The sequence below is a fragment of the Filicampus tigris genome, chromosome 13 (genome assembly GCF_054856515.1).
Source record: "Filicampus tigris isolate MCC_2025a chromosome 13, RoL_Ftig_1.0, whole genome shotgun sequence".
NCBI lineage: Eukaryota > Metazoa > Chordata > Actinopteri > Syngnathiformes > Syngnathidae > Filicampus > Filicampus tigris.
The window spans coordinates 15297356-15320191 of NC_141229.1; the positions used below are offsets into that span (position 1 = coordinate 15297356).

At 41.2% G+C, this 22836-nt stretch overlaps 1 protein-coding gene across 2 annotated transcripts in view; it reads left to right on the top strand.

The window, feature by feature from the left end:
- The first annotated feature begins 777 nt into the window (after positions 1-777).
- Positions 778-22836, top strand: part of fndc5a (fibronectin type III domain containing 5a) — a 40694-nt gene continuing 18635 nt past the window's right edge. For both annotated transcript variants that reach the window (XR_015089388.1, XM_086050122.1), the window contains exon 1: positions 778-1389. Coding sequence is in view for 1 of the 2 variants with exons in the window: in XM_086050122.1 (XP_085906248.1) it covers positions 1302-1389 (88 nt within the window). In the remaining variant the exon portion in view is untranslated. The remainder of the gene's footprint in view (positions 1390-22836) is intronic.

The window sequence follows — 22836 nt, forward strand, 5'->3', positions numbered from 1 at the left end:
ATAGACACCTTCAGTGTTCTAGTGTTTTTACATGTTATCACAACTATTTTTAAACTTGTATGCCAGTTAAGAATTTTAAAATATGACTTTTAAAATGTCAGTGCCACATCAGGGAATGTCTTCCATCTTAAAGTTTCCACTGCCTTGCACTATCTTTGCCATGCTTCAATTACTTTATCCATCCAGTGTAGTGCTTCCTGTGCAGGGTCATGGGGAGGTGGAGCTGTATGTCAGCTGACCCTGGGCCATAGGTAAATCTCTCTCTGCGACACACACACGCACACACACACGTATGTGTTCACACACAGTCTGAGGGAGAGCAAGAACAGCACAATAACTGTGTTCCCTGTAGCACGTCACAGGCAGCAGGCTATGACTCGAGGTGCAAGACAGCATGTGAAAAACACTTCTTGGAGGGCCGGCTCGGGTATCGACTGCCCCCTCCACTTGCTCACACACACTTACACACGCAGACAGACGCTCTTCTTACTGCAGGGGATCAATCTCAAGTTCAGGTACAGTATGTAAACTTTTTCAGCAAACTAGAGGCCCCTGAAAGAATGAGAGCTGGTGAAACTGTGAGTATGAGTGTGTTTGCTTTTGTTTGACGATGGTGGGGGGCATCAGGAGAGGACGGAAAACTGAGTAGTAAAGGGGCAAGTGTTTGATTTTAAAGTAGGAAAAAGCCAAGCCGGGCTGCAGAGACTGTCTGCGTGGGCTACTGTATGCATATTTAATATGTGAGTGGGCAGTGATGTTTCAGAGATTGTAGAGCAGGAGAGCATGGGAGAGAGCGTTTCAGTCTTAGTGAAACGCTTCTGGTAGACTGTATCCAGAATCTTCACAATTTTGTTGATCAATGCTACCTGTGTTACTGCTGAATGCAAACGAAACATGTTGATTTAAGTGTTTTAAACGCTTCAATTTTCTTGTAAATTGTATTTGCTGTATAGTACAGCTGGTAGGCAGGTAGTGGCTCTCATATACAACACCAGCACGTTTCACTCTGCAGCAGCAGCCACCACCTCTAGCATCAGCACGCACCATCATCATCGTCAGGTGCAGGTCGAGGATTCTTTTGGGGCTCCGCCGGTACGCGGAGGAAGAAGACAGAGTGAAGCCCGCTCGAAAGCAATGCTCGTGCTCGTGGGCTGGCGGTGGCTCGGGCACAGACGAGCGTGCTGAATGAGGAAGCGGCAACCCGGGACTGCTCGGTGTTCTTTTGCCGTCCAGACGAGACTCTCACTCGGAGGGACATGCCAGCCGGGCGGTTAACGCAGCCTCCCTGGCTGGAGGAGTAAATGGGACCGCACGTCGCCCGAGCGAGAAAGATGGAGCGATTTTTCCTGCTCGTTCTCAGCTGTTTTGGCGTCTCGCGGGTCTCGGCGGGTAAGTTTATGTTGATGTGCAATTTGACAAATGACAGCTGTGTCAGTGCAGCAGCATCCGTGTTGGAGTGCCATTTGACTGTGTGACTAAAGGTGCCACAGCGGGGTTAGCGGCATACGTGTGTCTGGGTAAAACACCGTTGTCAACATCACCGGGCACCCTCTGCACGCTGTGTATTGTCTTTGGAACCTGTGGAGAGCGTTTGCGTGACATTTTAGTGAGCAACACGCGTGAATTTACCTCAATCGCAATTATGATCTGTTATAATGGACTATGTTACGATGGCCTGCCTAGGTTGATAGGCTGTATTAAAACTATGATTGCCTGACATATAACGCTATGTGTGTGTGTGTGTGTGTGTGCTTGCGCGCGTGTGTGTGCGTGCACGTGTTTGTGTCCGAGATCTATCATTTATAAGACCATTTAAAAAATAATGTGTCCATTAGGTCCAAATTCTACAATATTCTACACTGTTGGACTCTATCTCTTGCGGGTCCAAAATGTACATGCATGTTCATCCCAGTGGCGACTCAAGCCATATTGTACTTCCTAAATTACAAAGATGTAGTCTACTTCATTCTGAGGAAAGAAAAAGAATACAAATGTGATCTATAGTCGCAATAGTCGCATGTGGCAGTTATCTCTTGGCACTATACTTCTTAAAGGGACACTTGGATGATCTTAACATTGGCACTTATATAATAGGTTTGCATGTAAAAATGACATCAGTATTAAAATGCTCACCTCAAAAGACTCTGTAGCGATTTAAGGGCTTTTTTTGTGATTAGGTTTACACAAATTTCCCCGCCCCTTTTGGGGCGTGGCTTATGTTATGTTTTCAGTCTCAGCTGTCTAAGTCACGGGAGGGAGCCAAACGTGGTAATATTGCTCGCTTTGTCAGTTCTGTTGTCTAAAACGGCGACCGATCGCCCCCAAAATGCAAATGCACATTACTACTCTTGTCCACTCCAACCTGTGAAAGTATAAAAGTGTTCTGCCCAATAGTTTGGATTTATTGACATAAAACGTGATCTCATCATGATCACCTCCACAAAATCAAAAATACCGTGGCGATCGCTTCTCCACTTACATAGGCTGTAGCGGACAAGAGCATGGATGCGCACACGAGCCCCGATTGGTTTATATTTCGGACATTTAGCGACGCTAAACTCGTGTCAACTCTCGGGAGGCAGACGGCGACTGGCAGTGGGCAAGCAATCACTCAAGCATGGATCTTTAACCCCCCCACCTTTCGACCCCTTCCCTCCCCTCAAAGAGCTAACAGTAGGATAACAGTACAGCTAATAGCAACAACTAGCTTCAGGCCGTTAAAACAAAAGGCGTTAGCACAACAACATTCGCTCCGTACTGTCCGTGCAGTGTTTGGAGGTGATCATGAGCCTGTGTCTTCATGTCGCGGGTTTGCCTCCCAAGCAGTCGCGTGCGTTGTCCGACACCGCTTGCAGCCGCGAGAATGAAGCGGCGTCAGAGTGAGGTAAGACCTCATCGAACACCGGGGGTGTCTTGAACGTGTACATCCGACTCCACAGCCGAGTGTGGCCACATTGGAACGTACCGTTTCGGCTGTTACTTCCACAGCGTGTTGTCGGTCGAAAAACTGTGGCCCTTCCTCATCCAAATAAATGTGCACGTCCACTCATTCCCACTTCAGTCTCTGTAAATATCCTGACTGATGTTAAATGCCTCGCTCGTCCTAACCGTGATCAGCAAAGAAAGAGTGTTTTGTTTTTTGGTTTTTTTAAGCAAACGAGCAGTGTGCACCTATCCCAGCATAAATCTATGTAGCTCTGCTCACTTCCACATTTCCTCATTCTCATAAATCAGCCACGGAGAGGTTAATCCTTTTGATATGTTGAAGTGGTCATTAGCAAGAATGTCCACACAAATCTGGGTACTAATTGATCACCGTTTTTGGATGTTATAAGCAATGAAAGTACAATGATTTCCAATGGAGATTTTGTAATCGGGGCGGCACGGTGGTCGACTGGTTAGCACGTCCGCCTCACAGTTCAGAGGTCGCGGGTTCGATCCCGGCTCCGGCCTCCCTGTGTGGAGTTTGCATGTTCTCCCCGTGCCTGCGTGGGTTTTCTCCGGGCACTCCGGTTTCCTCCCACATTCCAAAAACATGCATGGTAAGTTGATTGGATACTCTAAATTGGCCCTAGGTGTGATTGTGAGTGCGGATGTTTGTCTCTGTGTGCCCTGCGATTGGCTGGCAACCAGTTCAGGGTGTCCCCCGCCTACTGCCCAAAGACAGCTGGGATAGGCTCCAGCACGCCCCGCGACCCTTGTGAGGAGAAGCGGTACAGATAATGGATGGATGGATGGATTTTGTAATCGGTTCCTCCAGTGACTCTGACCGAACAAGGATAAAATAGTAGGGGGCGCGGCCATTCTCCTCATTAACAAGAGGCGTTATTCATGGAGTCACTTATTTCCTAATTTCTCCCAAATTTATTGATAAAATAGAAAATGACAACTCTTTTGATTTTCCTGATCAAAAAATATATCAAATGAACTTGTTAGTGAAAACATGGCCATCCCGGCCTCACCGTCACTTTAATGTATGCCCTCACCCTAGAGATAAAAAGATGGCTAACAATTTCAAGAAATGTAAGCACTATACTGTATCACATCCATAATCCAGAACTGACACAAACTGTAAACCGTGGTGGTGTTGTGTTTAAAACCCCGTGCTGCCTGCACAGTCCAAAACAATGATTAGCCTCGAAGATATACAGCCACTTGGTAAAAGTGGTCATAATCTTGTGGCCATTCAGCGCACGCTATGCAGAAAGCATTTTTTAAAGTATAATATCACATTATGTGATTTTTACATGGGCGATATGATTGAAAAGAGTTTCACAATACAGTATACATATTTCATATCATCTGATATCGACATATTATTGTTATTATTATAGTCTTCAAAATAATGACGTGATGTAAAAGGCAAAATTTAGGTAATTTTAAAATAGAAAATTAAAACTTAAATAAGAGGTTAAAACAACTACGAAAATGTCAAATTAACTTGTAACAATGGACTTAGTAGGGCTGGGTGAATCACAATGTACATATTTCATAACAGTCTATCGATAATTACATTTTTTAAAAATATTTTAAAAAAGAAAAATAATAACATTTATTAAATATCCAATGAAAATTAAACACAACTATCAAGAGGAAAATACCATTCAAAATCTTTGGTAGTAAAATACACTTTTGTGCTCCAAATTTCCTCTTAGGTGCTTGTAATTGTGGCATAAATCTAACATCATAACTTCCTGATTTTTTTAATCAATATAAAGTTCAGTGCAATTTCTACTGATATTGATCAGGTGTCTATTGCAATACTATACATATTGATATTTAATTATTTCCCAGCACTAGAACTTTCACAATTGCATCACATCTCCTATACTGACTGATCTGGAGAACAGGCTCTTGACATTGATGAATCACATCCATTTGTTTGCTGTTTGGTGTGTGCATTGAAACAGATCGATAGACTGATTTTTCCTATGTTGCCTCTAGACCACACACGTACCACAACACAATGATAAGAATCACTTCTGACTTATAAAATTTAAATGTACGGTACGGTACCTCTATTTTGGTCCGCACTTTTCTACCTATCCAACAATCCACTGACATTTGTATTGACTTTCTCTTTTAAAAACATTTGAATTTGCTCACACTTCATTCATTCATCGTTTAGTCATCCAATTTAAATAATATTTCAAATTGTGCCGCTTTAGTCCAGATTCACTTTACAGCACATGGCTTTGCTTTAATCAGATCATAAATATGCGTATTTATCATACAGTGGCTACATATGGAGATTCTCATGGATGGTTAATCAAGCATTTCATAATCTATGTATAACATAATTGGATGCAAATGTATGACATGTGCAAAATGGCATTATATCCTCACATGACATTATATCATTAGTAAATAATGTAATATAACACAAGGCTCATAAATAACAGGAAAAGGGGTAAAGGTGATTTTTGGAAAGACAAGCAATAGAAACTCCAGGACACATTGATGTGATGTCAAGTCTTGAGTCGGCCTGGCAAGAGTGAGTGGGAGTGGGACTATAATATTTACACCGTGCTGACGTCTTTACTGCATCTGTGTTTATAGGGACTCATAAACAGCTGGTTGAACTTGGGAAAGGAGAGGTAATGTTTCAATTTAAAATGTAAATTGACTCCCTAACACATTCAACTCAATGGGTCCATAAATCCTCGTGAGCAATTTTCCCTGAGCTGTTCCCAAGGAAAAAGGAGAAATCAATTAGTCATTCAACAAATTGAACACTGATGCAAAAGACACAACGGCTCCGGGCTTACCCTTTGTTTTTGTGATGCTTTTAATTAGAATGCAGTCTTTCAAGAGCTGAGAGAATATGTTTTTATGCTGCATGTAAAAATGTATGTACCTTTTGGGGCTCAGCGTCATACAGGAGCAAGTGATAAATTCTCAGTCATTATCGCTATAGTCTACAGTATAGAGTATCTTCTTGATCCTTTTCCTTTCGGCTAAGGGTCGCCACAGCTCGTCATCCTTTCCTATCAAAGCCTACCTTCGGCATCCTCCTCTCAAACACCAACTGCCCTCATGTGTTCCCTCAGTACATCCATCAACTTTTTCTCAGGTCTTCCTCTCACTGTCTTGACTGGCAGCTCCATCTTCATCATACTCCTACCAATATATTCACTTGCTCTCCTCTAAATGTGTCCACTCCATCCAAGTCTGGTCTCTCTAACTTTGTCCCCAAAACATCTAACCTTGGCTGTATCTCAACATACACTTAACAGCCATTACCATCAGACACAAGTAATGTTCGTAATTCAGACCTTAGGCGTGTCTAGCCTACTTATTGAAAGCAAATTTTGGCAGCATGTCAGGAAGTCCTCACCACTACAACCTACAACCACACTCATGAACATATTGTTAAATTAATAACTCTCTGATGGTTTCATTCAGAACTGACATACCTTGGCAACTGTTTTAATGTTGCATTCGATTAGAGACATTAATACAGGTGTAACTGATGTTTTGAACATTGATGTTCTTTTCATCGTGTAACTTGGACATTTTGCTGTCAGTTGAGAAGATTCTAATCAAATGAACTTCCTACACTCGTTAGCAACCAAAAACGAAATAAAACAGAACACTGGTGCAGTTCTGTTGACTGATGTCTAATTTAATTTAGCTTCTGCAGTAATGGTGATTATGTGTGGTACTCACTGTCAAGGCTATATGGGATCTCTGAATAGCAAAAGCAGTGTCTATACAATTGTGGTATAATGCCAATTGTATGAAGAAGGACGAGTGGTGTATCATTTATTTTGTGTTTTTTGTTGGCATATGTATCATGTCTTTTGCAGGGTGTCCACAAATGTTAAAAACAGATATTAAACAGTTGTTAAAGGTAATAGGTTAAAATGTGTATATATTAAAAAGCCACAATGCAGCTTTTACTGTTCTACTTTAAAGCGGGAAGTGAACTCAAACATTTTTTTTTTCAAGAATGTGTTCTATGCAAGCCAACTGGTTGAAACAAGGCATTCTGATAAATATTGCATTTGTGGAATAAGAGTTAATCCATTCGTTTTCAGCCCTCTCCGGGGGCGACCATGTTGTCACTTCTGTCCATGTTGTCATTTCTGTCAACTGAAAATGACATCACAACTGTTCAGGGCTCAGGTAACGACCAATCACGGCTCACCTGCTTAGTGAAGCTGAACCATGATTGGTGGTTACCTGAGCCCTGGGCATTTGTGATGTCATTTTCAGTCGACAGAAGAGACAAAATGGCCGCCTCCTGAGATGGCTAAAAATGGGTGGATTTTGCTGCTTAACTCATATTCCACAAACACAATATTAATCAGAATGCCGTGTTTCAACTAGTGGGCCTGCTGGGAACATATTCTTGAACAAAATATGTTTGGGTTGATTTCCACTTTAAGTTTTGAGGTAGATACAAACCTCAAATCTAATGAAGCTGGGACATTGTGCAACGTGTAAACAATAAGAGCAAACAATGCTTTTCAATCTATCTTCATGTTCAAACAAATAGCATTTTTTTTTTCTTTTGTAAATACAGTATTCACTCATTTTGAATGTAATGCCTGTAACACATTCCAAAAAAGCCGCATGTTTACCACTCTATCACACCACCTTTCCTTTTAACAACAACTCACAAAGCAGTTGGGAACACCAAGGGCTCTATTTTTGTGCCCAGCGCAAGTCTAACACGAAGTCTAATTGTGCGCATGGGTGGAGTGCAATTAGACTAATTATATTAGGGGACCTCCACAGATGATGTAGAGTTGGCCAGGGCAATCACCGATGATGTGAAGTGGGCGCTTAGAGACCGCCTTCCACCCTGATCGTTCGTGTCTGAGTGTGAACTTCCACTACAATCTACAATGATTCAGAGGGTTCCATGCATGCTGTTGTCATATTTATGAATGCAATACGCTGACCTTCACCACACATATCCACGAAGCTCAAAATCTATTCTCCTGCATCTCGATCAAATTCACCAAAACCACATTACACCACATGCGCCACAACTTAGACCTTCCGACTGGTTTAAAGTCTAGTCTACTTTAAGCCACCAACTTTCCAGGTGTGCCGAGGACCTGTAAAAGAAAATGCCCACGGTCTGCCAGAATGCCCGGCATACGGCGCAACTCGGTCTACAAAATAACCAAACACGAGAAACCAAGCTAGCACCAGCACGAAAGTCAAGATATGGCAAATTTTTCACCCGTGCGCAGTTTATTAAAATAGATCCCTTATTATTGAAGCTTTGTCGGTGGAATTCTTTACCACTCTTTCTGGATGTGCTACTTCAGCTGCTCAACAGTCGGGGTTCTCCATTGTGGCAATGTGCCGTACATTTTCAATGGGAGAAGTCTAGTACTCACACTCTCTTACAACAAAGCCTCACCGTTGTAACACGTGCAGAATGTGGCTTTGCATTGTCGTGGTGAAATAACCGGGGATGTCCTTCAGAAAGACACATACCATCTCAGATGCTGGATTTTTCCAGATGCTCATTTTCTTTTTGACATGCACGACACAACACCCATGATTTCACCCCAAAAATGTGAAATGTGGATTTCCGTCTATCCATCTCGAATGAGCTCAGGCCCAGGAAGCCAACTGTGTTTCTGGGTGTTGTCGATCTATGGCTTTTGCTTTGCATAGCAGAGTTTTAACTTGCATTTGTCGATGTAGCAATTTAATCCAGATTCTCTGAATTTTTGCAAAAAACAATAACAGGAAAACAAAGTTTAAACATTATATATCTTGTCTTTGTAGTGCATTCAATTGAATATACGTTAAAAAGGATTTGCAAATCATTGCATTCTATGTGTATGTTGAAGTAAATTTAGGAGCATCTTGTGGCATCTTTAGGCAATTTCAAACCGTTTTAAGGTAGGAGTCAATTACTTGCAAATTTTCTCTTTCTAGTGTTTGTATAGACCAAGTCCCATAGCTTTGTTCTGACCTTAGCGCAACTCAAATCATCTTACTTCACTTACTACATACGCACTTCTGTGTGTCCTTTCTAATTCCCCCAGATATCTTGGAACATGGTTGTTCTTGCGTCTGACACATTTTCGCCATTCTCTTCACTTCAAAGATTGTCCTTTGAGAGCTCATATGAGGTTTAGTGAGGCACACTTGAATGCAATGATGACCTTGAGCTTGGTGGAAAGGGCTCATGCACTAAGATGGCACTATGCTGAATGAGGCCATGGTAAATGAGCAATAGCTGGTCAAACATTTACTCATACAGTACGCATCATTTATTGTGATGAAACACAAATATTAATTCATCACTGCTCATGTGCACAGCGCTGCTTGTGGTATTCCCGGCTCAACATCTAGGGTATGCTAAGCCTTGGGTTCTTAGGTCATTGCTTCATTATCTTTTAACTTGTGAGTGTTTGCGTGTATGTTTACATTCTCCAAGTGGTGGTGGGACGGGGAGGTATTTTAATGCATGTGAAGTACTGTGTGTTGCATTTTTATTTATGAAAAGCACTAAGTTTGATTGATTGATTGATTGATTGATTGATTGATTGATTGATTGATTGATTGATTGATTGATTGATTGATTGATTGATTGATTGATTGATTGATTGATTGATTGATTGATTGACATTAGGGTGTTGAACTGTGGGCTTTACTACTCCATGAGGTTTGGAGCTGATGTCTTGTTGCTAATCATGTGCTTTGGCCCGAGGAGGCAGGGCACTTTGACAAACAGATTAATTAAATGAAATCAAATCAAATTCGTCTGTCATCTTGCTTGATTCAAACTATGTTCCATCCAGACTACAGACCTTTGGAAATGAGGGAGTACCAATAAAAAAAGAAAACAGCCCTGGTTAAGCAGGATTTTGAACAATATTTCACCATGAACTATACACTGAAAGGAAAACGGAGGAATGATTACACTGCACAGGGAGATGTCTGTGCAAAGACCGCAAATTCCCACCATGTACAACCCGCTGGTCCGGTGGGCACAGAATGAGGGCAAGTTTCTATGGAAACAGATTTGTGCCAAAAAGATGCAGTCAAAAAATAAGACTACAGGAGATACAAGCTAACTCAAGCGAAAAATAATATAATAATCTTAAAATTAAAACGTGTTACTTTTGTTCCCAGTTCTTTCTTCTTTGCAGGGAATAGATTTGTGCTCTTTATGACAGCTTTCTCACTTCCACTGCCTGACACTTGGATTGCGACTTTTAACACAAAGATCACGGACACCCCTTTTGTTGGCGATAAAGGATAAACGGGAAACTTTAATAAAAAAAAAAAATAGGCGGACTAAGCATAGTCGGAAGCCCATTTTCTCTGTCTATGTAATCCTCTATTCTCACGGTGAGGCTTCAGTGACTGTGGCGATGTTTCTGTAACAATAGTATTGTTAGATTGCGTTGTTGTTTGGGGGACAGATTTGAGTGAGGGAACAGGCGAGAGGAAGTCACCTTTTTCCTATGCTACGAGGCTGAGGGCCGGACTAAATGCATCTCCTTTAAATGCGGCAAGGCTTCCGAGGTCCTTAAAGGTACATAAAGCTCCAAAAAGGACCCGGAAGGTGCTAAAAGGAGATGCATTGAGTTTGACAACTACATTGAGACGACACAATACCACGAACAGTCATCACCACCGAATCCCGACTGCCTTAGTCCACACACAAATGGACTGACTGATCAATGATTTGAAGCTGGTTATGGCGAAGATCCTAAACACAAATGAATAGAGTGGCTAAACGAAGGGGTGGATGGTGAAGAATCTAAGGAGTTGCTCTAAACGAAAGACAGCGGTACAAAACACGCAAAAGGTATAGTGACTGACTGGAACACATGACAAGACAACACTCACAATACACAGCCAGCCAAGTCTAGCAGGAACCGAGTCCTTTTAAAACTGATCGCTAAAGTGTAGCTGGTGGCACACCTGTAACCAATCACTCTACCCCGCACTGATTGGCTGGCTTAGCTGGAGACGAGGGCCACCAATCAGGAAGGAGCGAGGGAAGAGCTCCCGCACACACAACTTAGCGGCCACCAAACATTGCGGGACCAATACGTATCCGTGGCTCGAAAGCACACTGAATTGCCCAGGTGCAGTCAGTGAATGGGGAAATCGATCATTGCCGACAGCCTCTTAAAATATCCACATTCTCTCCTTATCATCATCCATTTCCTCTTTGCTGCCATCCGCTTTGTCCTTGACAATCGTAAAACCATATTTTCGTCATTCAATAAAAAAATAATGCAGTACTGTGTAGCGATAGACAGATTATCGGCTCCGATATTCAGTGTTTTGACGAATATCGGCATTGGCCTTTTTTAAAAATCTGATGGCCGAGAATAAATCAATTTAAAACTGTGTTTATCTTCAAGGAAGCATTTATTTACATTTTCTGTTAACTTTACAAGAGATTCTACTGACTCTGGGAACACTCTGTACTTTTTGTTTTTGTTGGAAATCACAATAAAGATAAGTGACATTTTAAGTTTTCTGTCATGTTGAAATTTTGGATGACTTTATTTACTGTAGAAGACTATAAGGAGCAATTGTTTAAGATTTGATTTAACTTTTTGAAGACAATTTGCTGACCCTGGGTGCTCCCTTTTTGTTAGAATTTTACAACAAATATGTAAATTGGCAAACAAAAATGAATACGGTAATCATAATTAAAAAAAACATGCAAATCTGAAAAAAAGTTCAGTAAACATGCTTAGAGACGTTTCAACAAAGTTAAGAGTTTTAATGATTTTTTTTACATTTTGTCGCCAATATTGGTTATTTGCCTCCTTGACTACCAATAATCGGTATCAGTATCGGCCCTGAAAAAAACAAATTGGGCACATCTCTAGTACAGTATACTGTTAGTGGATCCTCAAAACCTGACACAGGGTAGCAGTTTTTCCGTTGCAGCACGTCGCCAGATGTGTGGTGCTCAATCGCTTCATGTGTGCCAAATGTAATTTTTTTTCACGATGGTCCACTTCAGTCACATTCAGCCGCTTGATCTGAGGCTGTCTTTAACATTCTGTGTGAGTTAATCTGACCATATCGTGTTATGAACATGACCTAATTTCATGTTGAGATCATCAGAAAATGTTGTTTACATCAATGTTCCCCAATATTTTTTGTGTCTCTTCAACGAATATCTATCTTGGGGTAATGGGAGTGAGTGACCCTCTTTTGGTTTCCGTCATTGCAGAAAATCCTGCTTCTATCAGATTTAAAGTTAGAAATAGCTGTAGGCTGTCCTTTGTCTGTCTCATCATTTAGCCTATCTAAAGGAGGTAAAAGCAAAGGTAGAAGCACCTGATTTTCAAATCAACATTTCTTTCCGACCCAGATAATCAAGAAAATATTTTTGGTTCCGTAACTCTGTGCTTCCCCGGATGAAATATCCTTGTTTTTCAATCGCTGGTTTACAGGACAGTGTGTATTTAGAGCTTTGATTGGGTTAATATTGATTGATGTCCATGTTAATGTGGCCACTTGTTCCCTTCTGTAATCTGTGCAGCCGCCTACTTCATAAACCTGTCAGTATGTAACTCACACGAGACTAATCAATAGCAGAATGACTGGGTGAAAAGACACCGTCACCCTATATTTCACTCACTATCTTGCTTACTGGCTGTATGGAAGTGACAATTACTACATCGGTTTACAAAGTGGCCCAAAAAATGTTGTAAGTGCACAATAGCCTGACTGTACAAAAAAAAGTCAGGAATACAGATTAGAAGAAAGAGAAAAAGGAGATTTTGAATGTGGGTGATTGAGATTAAGATTGTAGTAATAGAAAAATGGTCAGCAAAAGAAAGACTATATTGCATTTTAAATATTTGCATTTAAACTCTCTAAAAACGCTATAAACAAATGACACAGCTTGTGTTTCCTTTTCAAACAGTCACGTTAACAACAGCCACTCAGTCAGACGCTTTCTGCCTCCTGCAAAAGATGATGTGATCATCCTGAAAATTTCTTTGTGTCTTTCACCGGTAAAAAATAGGATTTAAACTTAAAATTTAATACCTATAGGGGATGCAAATGAATAGCACTCGGAATGCATGTAGTAGACTGCAGACTTGAAGATCTTCTTGTCAAATTTGCGACAGTTGTACTTTGTTTTAGGGTCAATACAGTCTATACATTTTTATTCTGATGGGCACCAAAATCTAATGGGCTCTTTCAATGGGCATATTTTTAGATTGAGCTATTATAATTTAATCTTCACACACGGAAAAATAGATATTCAATACAACAATAAAACCAAATAGAGTTCCTCATGATATAGAGTATGTCATATTGTAGAATTGTGCTACAGTATGCAAACATGCACTGCGTAGCATATCTAAATTATTGACCTTGTTTTTAACCATCCAAATGAGACACATTAATGCTTTGTGTTTGCCTTCTATACAGTGCATTACATGATCATTGTGACTTTTGTGTGATTGTGTGAGGATGCAATTGTGTTTTGTTTGCGCATGTGTGTGTATGTGTGTGTGTGTGTATACAGAACACGTGCACGTGCATGCAATAACAAGGACGAGCCCATGTGCCAAGGTCTCGTTTAACACACGTGAAGGCGATCTCCAGGCCATAAAACCCTGATGGCTCTATCATGGCACATAAAATATAGATGAGGTTAGCGGCCTTCTGCAGTGAATGTGTGTTAACCCCCAAGAGCATAGAGCAGCCACAGCCCACAAGCCTCTCGCTCTCAATAGCATGTTAGCAAGGGGAAATAAGCAGTTCCATGCTGTCATAGTACAACATTCACAGTCATCGACTTGGACTAATTTATTGCTCGTAATTTCACTAAAGCTTTTATGACTTTGACACATGACTTTGACGTTTTTTTTCACACAATGTTTGTGCTCCTGTCATATTTGCACCTGCTCGTTATTACAGCCTCTTATACACCCTGTGGGATATACCTCACAATACAATTTGGAACATTAAACTATGATATTGCTTGTACTTGACATTTGGTACTACTGCACTTGATAAACGTCTGTATTTTTTTGCTGATGTGGCACTGAAAAAAAATGACACATTGGATGAAGTTTAAAAAAATGAAGTAACTTCATGTGTGACTTCGGTGTAAAAGAGCGTGAGTACTCAACTGCCCTGCCAGCAGTCCACACCTGTCTCCCGTTGAAAATGTGTGGGGCATTATGAAGAGCAACATACATCAACGGAGACCCTGGACTTTTTGAGTAACTGAAGTTGTATATCAAGAATGGGACAGAATTCCCCCTACAAAGCTGCAACTGAGTGTCCTCAGTTCCCAAACGCTTATTGGGTGATGTTAAAAGGAAAGGTGATGTAACAAAGAGGTAAACGTGCACCTGTCCCAGTTTTCGGGGAACGTGTTTCAGCCATCAAATTCTAAATGAGTGAATATTTGCAAAAAATAACAATATAGCTTTGAACAATAAATATCCTGTGATTGGCTGGCAACTAGTACTGCTGTACCCCACCTGCTGTCTGAAGACAGCTGGGATAGGCTCCAGCACGCCTGCAACACCCGTGAGCATAAGCGGTTCAGATAATGGATGGATGGAACATTAAATATCTTGTCTGTAGTGTAATCAGTTGAATGTAGGTTGAAACGGATTTTAAGTCATTGATTTATTTTTTTAGTCATATTTTACACAAGTCACAACATCACTGGAATTGGGGTTGAAACTAAGAAGTGACTTTTTTCCTTACGGAAACAAAATGGTGGTAGCAGATCAGCTGTTCATAGACGCAATTTTCCACACATGGTTACTTGCTGAGCCTCTCTCAACCCTGTTGCGAACCAGAACAGCAGCACCCACCGAAGGAATTAAAATGGTGACGATGAATTAAGTCAGTGTCACAAATAAGTTAATAGCACAGATTTACACAATTAAGAATGATTATATTACTGTGTGATTGAGAAGTGGTCCTTCTAACAATTCTGAGGCTCTGTCTTCCATTTCCTGTGTGTGGTTTTAATGTTCACAACAGAACTGAGTAAATTTAACATGCAATCATTTAGTAGATTAAAATTGTAACTCTGAGTAGTCAGGAGTATTCTAAAGTAAGTTAGCAAATTCACTCTACTCGATTGTTTTAGTTGCTTAAACTCATTTGTAAGTGTACTCTACAAAGTTCTAGATGGCACAGCTAAAATTGACCACTTGTCTTTTAAGTGCAACCGGTTTGCATTTTTTTTTTTTTAAGTAATGATAACTAGTTGGATTTTACCGTTTATTTGCTACAGGGGCTGAGATATTAATTATTTTGTAGGTGTTGAATTTCTGGGAAAACTTCTGGTTTTCAAGGGTAATTCCAAAGATGACTTTAGGTTTTGGGGAGCTGTTGAGCCAGGCGCTTTAGGCCTTAATGGGTTAATAGTGTTGTGTCATCATGTGTCATCTTCCAAACCACGTATCCTGTAACAAAATAATTCTGCAATTGAGTCCCCTACTCTTTACTCAAATGTACTCCCATCCTTTTGTCTCCCATCCTGTAAAAGGGTTCCTTTTGGAAAGGTTAAATATATTGTAAAAAAGGAATAGCCCTGGTACTGTATATCACTGTCACACCAGTATCGTACCAGCTGACTGACGGACCGACTATTACACTTTGGTTCGACTTGAAAAATGACATACTCATTAATGGGGACTGGGTACCCAGGTCGCTGACGGATGACAAATGACAGACCAGCAAATTTTGGGAAAATGCCCCACCTCTGCATATTGTGGTCCGCTTGTAAACTAAAACATTGGACTGTAATGCTGCGTTGAAATTGGGTTTTATTAATTAGGCGCACAGTGATGCACAAAGTAAAAGGAACAATAAGGAAATGTAAACACATAAGGTTTATGTCTGCCTCTAAATAAACTGGACAACACGCAGCTATGAGGCACTTTTCCTTGCAGGCTTACTCATTAGCATCCCGGGGAGCAGCACACCACACCATGACTTTGAGTAATGTTTTTCCAAGGATAGTGGAGCTGTAACAATCAGCAACAGCTTCTCTTGGGGGCTGACAGAAGCCGAGGAACCACCCTACAAGCTTTTACGACCCCTCAGTCTCTCAACCACTGAGTGAGTATTAAAACAAAATCATATTTCTACCCAGAGGGCCCCATGTCAACATTGAACTATAATCAGTGGGGGCAACAACACAATTTGTATTTACATTAATGATGATTTGTTTCATTAAATTCCTAATTTCATTAATTTACATTACACATCCATGGAGTTCATTCTCGTGCTGAATTTCAATGATTCAGACTCAGAGCAGTCCAAAAGATCATTATGCGGGGCATATAATCAAGGATGGCTTTCAGGAAACATATCTCCTGAGGATTTGATGTTTGATACATTAACAAACACAGTGGAAATGGCAAAATTATATGCAAAATGTAATCCAATCTTATTGTTGCTTATTCAGAATAAATGCTAATGCATTGACAGCTTGTCAGAGGTCCAGTGTGTGCCTGGGAAGAAATCATTGCCATTGCCAAAATACACATTCATCACGGGCCTCAACATTTGGTATATCCGCGCGATCTAATGAGATTTAATGAAAAAACTGTATCAAAAGTTCCACCTTTTAAAATTCATTCTATGGCTGATGTTATGGAGTCTAAGAATCATAGTGTGCAATCAATGTTTCATGTAGCCAACGGAAGGCAGTGAAGCAGAACCAGAATGGAAAGGAGAGAACAAGCAGTGATCTTAATGCGTTTTTAAAACAACCTACCGGTAGTTACATTTGCCTTAAAGACGCTTCATCAATCCAATTCATTGCTAGGTTCAGCGATGCTAAAACACTTGTTTTTTATTTCACCAAATTAGTAAATGCAGATGAGCTATGCAGTTATTCCTCTGGCTCAGTATTCTTTATTTGAGACGCAGCAATGTTTGTATGCAAACCGTTCATTGTCAAAGTGAAAGCTAAGAAAAATAGTTCAATAGAAACAAGTTACAACCATGGGAAAAGCCTGACAAATATTCAACTTGAAGCAATAAACCCAAAAGAGTAAACACGATGGTCTCCCGTGTGGTGGCATAAAGATGAGGAGGATGTTCATTAAATAATCAAAAGCGGACACTGAATTTATGTTCCCAAGGTGAGCCTGGAAATTGTGACTCCCTCTCCTTTGCTGTCTTTAGTTTCACACAAACGCTGTCTATTGCGATCATTTCTCTAATGAAGAGGGATATTGAAGAGTTGTCACCCTTGATGCCACTCAGCATGGAATAGGCAAGTAGCTGCCATCATGAACAAATACACTCACCAGGATATCCAGCATGGCTCAAAGTCACACCCATATCTCACGGCGATGCAGACAACTGCGCTCAGGGAGAGTTTATGAAGATGTGTGTCTGGTGTTTCATTAGAGCTGACTGTCATGTGGATATTTAAAGCCCGTGGTCACTGGCAACACTCACTGTCTCTTATAACATAATCAAATGGTAGAAACAAAGTGGATAAAGACATGAACGCAAAGAGTGGAAGCTTTAAAAGGAAACCTGACGGTAATGACATGTTTGCTCTATATGATTTATTTGGTTGTATGTAACATAACTAAAAGATAATATTTTCAAAAATTATTTCCTTTATTTGCATACATGCCACCATGCATTACATTCTGGGATGAAGACGTGGTATGGTTGCTGCCCAAATTGATGCCCTCTGTTGAAGAAAGCAAACAATTGTGAATTTTAGTAGCAACAGCGAAAAGGAGTCAAAATGACACACGTAATTTTCAATCTAAAGGGAATAAAGAAAGCGGGTTAAGCCTCCAAGGTTTATCTAAAGAAAGAAAGTTAAGAAAACAGTGGGAGGATGCGGTTTGAAGAGTGCGCCTGCCCAAAGACCCGCGGCTGTACTCTCATCTCATGAGAGAGCTCACTGGTGTGTCTGGCTATAAACTATGGTTAAAACCAAATGCATTGCCGACCATATTTCCTCAGAAGGAGCCTAAATGCCCACGAGTAATGAGTGAAAACCATGGTAAAAGATGCGAAAGACAGGATACCTTGGACATGTACCTGGGCCATGCTTCTTCAGGAGCTGCAGCACCAGATGACCCTGGTCGCGGAATTTTCAATGGAGGAAACACACAACGCTTAATGCCAGTCAGGCAGCTTGACATCTGTAAATGTACAATTTTCACTGCTTCTCTTTCTCAGTCGGCATCAGCAAGCACCTGCTACAAAGACAACAACAAAAATGACCAACTCTAGCTTCCACACATCACATCAGCGCCTCCAGTCTTTCACGTCGTTTCCCACGGTATTCACTCATCACTCATGGGCGTTTAGACTGAAATTGTTATTATAGCAGTTGGATGGCTAACTAGGACACAGGGGACCGGGGTTCAAATCCCGGTTAGGGCGAACTGTAACAAGGTCCTTAGGCAAGATTCTTCATGCTATATGCTGAGTGATACAAATAATGAGAGAGTCATACCAGCTCAGACATTGCCCGGGTCAACAAGGTCCACATCAGGTGTTTGGGAACCAGGACACTATGGGGAGAAATGGCCTACTGGAACAAGAGCAAGGCATTCATGGAGCAGGTCGGAAAACAAGGTACTGACGAAGTGCTGCTATGGTAGTAACCCCCATGAGTGGGGATACATGCAGAGAATGTGGGAGGCATGGATACTTCAGAATCCAACATCCATACAAAGCAAGAAACCACTATGGGCTCAGTGTTCAAAAATCAGCAATAGGAAGTTGCTATCACAGTTGGAGATCTTTGTGCACCAGATGAGGTAAATTGTACAAAGTTACAAGGTACAGAGATGCTATGGCAAGGGGGAGCTAGAACACAATGTCATTGGGGGGTGGTTTCACCATCACCCCCAAAAATCAAGAGTGGGTACCAAGCAGAATAGCTCAACACAAGAGTGATTGACCGGAGTGAGAAGTTCATGAAGTTCTTGAGAGAACTCAACTCCTCATTTCCTGCTTGCCAAGGCTAAATAAAGGTGTACCACCTGAATCCCTACTAGATGACGTCAACGTAGTACTACTAAGTATCCCCACTGAGAACATCACAGAGACCAATCAGTTGATCTGTGCAGCGATATTAGTTAACCTAGAGATGCTTGGCTATGAGATCAACAACCAGGAACATGGGCCACCTGCGTGGAAGAGAAGCAAAAGTAAGGGCGACCCAGAGAGAAGTTAGCTTCCTAACAGAGGAAGGCAGAGGTGTGAAGTTGAAGGGAGAACTGCCCAAGAAATCCAGAAAGATGTCCACGGATGAGGCACTTGAGACTGCCAAGCAAAGAGTTTATATCCTTGTCAGGTGAATCAGGGGAGTCGATTTCATGCTCGTTCTTGGCATACAGCTTGATGTCATCCACGTAGAGGACGTGACCGTTCCACTTCTGAACCGGTACCCGAAGCCACTCTTGGTTATGATCTGACTGAGTAGGTTCAGACCTATGCAGAACAGCAGCAGGGACAGAGCATCTCCTTGGAATATGCCATATTAGATATTCACCTATGCAACTGGCTGAGAGTTGGCCTCCAGAGTTGTAGTCCACAGCCTCTTTGAGTTCTTGATGAAGGTTCTTAGAATCCTGTGAATTTTATACAGTTCAAAGCACTCCAGTATTCAGTATTTGAATTGAGCCGAAGTCATTCTTGTAGTCAATCCAGGCAGTACACAGGACGAAATGCCCTGTCAAACAGTAGTTGGTGTTTGGCAACCCTGGTGTTATTACCAATGCCTGACTGTTCTCGGTATTGTGCTCATGTATTGATCCATATGCCTCCGGATTTTGGCTGATATGATGCCCGATAGGAGTTTCCATGTGGTTCTGAGGCAGGCTATAGGTGGGGGTATATGTATATTGGTATTGTCAAAAGTATCAACTACTTTGAAAAGTATCGATACTTACACGCCATATCTGAATACGATACTGATATGTCATGGTATCGATACTACAGTGCACATGCCCGCACGTCCACTGCGCGCACTCTGCAAGCAGTGCAGCCTACCTGGCAGACAGCCTCCGGCTGTGTATATATATTGCTGTCACTGTTTACGATGTATGATTTACATTGAGCCTAATAACCTCATTCATTTGCTTTGAGATCTCATTGAACTTCAAATAGGGAGCTTCAGTCAAACAGTGGCCCAATGCCCTCTGAACAGCTGATGCCAACGACTTTTATATTCTTCATTTTTCTTTAAATAATAGGCAAACTGAATCCACCTGGCTAATTAACCTTCTTGTGTCAATTGTGCGATTGCTTTTGAGTGCTTGGAACCCGATTTATTCTGCATAAAATGAGCGAAAATTGCAAGTGACACATTCCCGTGATACTTTTTAAATGAGTTTACAGTTATATTACAACTTGGTCATTTTATTTCAAATTCATTGTGGTAGTGAATGACAGCAAATGTGTATTAATTATTTTAATGAAGGGGGATTGTACACGTTTCAAGTCATACTCACTTTCCCTTGGTAATGTACTAAATTATCGAGCATGAAACAAACTCCTTCTGCAGTAATTAAACAAAAAAAGAAAAAAACATACTGCTTTGCCAGGTGAGCTTGGAAGAGGTAGGATGCAATCCAGACTTGTATAAAACCTCAGAAATGCATTCTTTGCCTGCTTTTAACCTGCCATCCCCTGATTCTCATAGCAGTTAGACTGCAGAGGCGTATGTTCATCTTGCTGAATGCAGCAGGTCGGTGTTGTCTGCAGAACTCATTGATTCAGAGCTGACTGTGATTTGAGCAATCTATGGCCCACAACCATGGCTGGAAATATCTTCAGTCTAGTTTGATACCTTCATGGCACAGTCAGCGATGCTGAAATAGCACATACTGTAGATTTCAGACATTTTTGTCAGACTTACAGTATGTAAATTACTTTACATCTTTAGAGGTCTTAGAAACATCATCCATCTTGTAAGGAGATGGCACAAACAGTGTGGAAAAGGGTAGGTACTTTAAAGGCCTAGATACACCAATCGGACGGCAGTAAGCGTCGGGGTATCTGATTGCACCGTTTGATTGATTAAGCGTCGGTCGGTCAGTTTGCCAATGTCGGATTGGTCTATCTAGGCCTTAATGGTGTGTTCTGTACTTAGGGCCTGTTTGACTAAAATCACTAAATTGCGTGTTCACCCTAACAGATTGCATGCGCTGATGGTGGACATATTGGACTTGATTTACTACTATTCGTGATCTTTTACAAAGATCCCAAACAGCAGTCAGCAAATGTTGTGTTCAATCAGTCTAACAGATTGCACACACTGTGTAAAACTGGTGGTGACTACTGTACCTAAAAGAGGGTTGTTTTGCATTAGTGCGGTTTTTCACCGCGGAAAATTGGGAAGACCACCATAAGCTTAAAATGAAGTAATTGAATCGAAAGTGTTAGTGGAACAAACAAAAACTTATTACTGAGTTACAGAGAAGAAATAATGTTGCTCTGCTAATTTTGGACAAGGCACCAACTGCATAAAAGCCACGTTTTGTTTGATGTAACTCGTCTGAGTGAGTGGGAATTCGATCCGCCCATAAAAAACTGCTCTGGGAGAGGCTAGTACGAATTGCAGCAGTGAGCTGAATTGACTCGGGTTCAAGCAGAATCAGAATAGGTTTCTTGTCATTGTACCACAGGGCGCAACGAAATGGAACAGACCAATCCATCCAAGAGACTTAGAAAATAAATAGCCAACAGGGGGTTATAGAATGTAAGTACGCCGGATCACCTTTTACAGCACCCTGAGTTCGCAGATGAAAAGAAAAAAAACATAAGGAAAGGAGAGGGGGAAAAAACAACCCCTGACGATACAGTATAGATTTTGGGAAAAAAATCAGCAAATAGTCACACATAAATACACGACACACCGACTAGCACGTGGAAGTGGAGTGGAGGGGAGTACAGGCGGGGAACATTACTGTGCAGCATTTTTGTGCGATGCAATCCTGAGTGTGCCTGGTTAGTAGATCGGCTTTCAACCTTCCACATCTGTTTGCTTGAGCAATCAAGTTTGAAAAAGTTTGAAAACAAAACTTTAAATAAACCTTTGTGTGCTACAATATGCTTGAGCACAGTCCCCAAATGTGTATGCAGTGTATGTTTTCAAGAAAATCTTGTATTAAATCAACAACAAATGGAAAGATTCAAACATGGCCCAAAAATTGAGTGGAAGGCATGTCATGTCACAGGTGGTGCCTGAACATTTACAAAACTTTATGCAATTGGTTATAAAAGCTACGACATATATATTTGAATATCTTGTTACAATTTTGATGAATTAGAGTAATTTCTCCTAATTAAAATGCACCTGTTTACATAACCCCCCAAAATCACCCTTCATTAAGCATTTTTTTCCCCTGCACTTTCTAGAGGTGGGCAGCAGAACTGCTGAATCTGCCCCCAATGGTGCTAAGACAGGCGGGTTGAATGGGTGGAGACTCGATGGCAGACAGGCTGAGAGCAACGTGGATTGTGAGGAGGAAGGGGTCGGTAATATTGAGTTGAGCAACAGATCAGTTGGAGGGGGTGAGACAGGAACAGAAGATTAAATCCAATGTCTGAACTTTGGTATGTGTCTTAAAATCAGCATACTGAAAAAAACCAAAGATGTCCAAGCATGATGTTTTTTGTTTTTCTTTAGTCTCTGGCAACTGGCAGATCATTGATTTCAATGTAAATATTGAAGTCACCCAGCAAGGTTACTTTGGGTGAGAGTGTGGATCGCTGGGCGAGTAAAGTGGAAAAGTCATTTCAAAAGTCACTGTGTGATTAAGGTGGGCAGCCAACTGTGACAGTGGCAACGATGGTGGTGGTGGGTTCAGGCAACGTCAAAACAGAATGTGCCAATGGGCT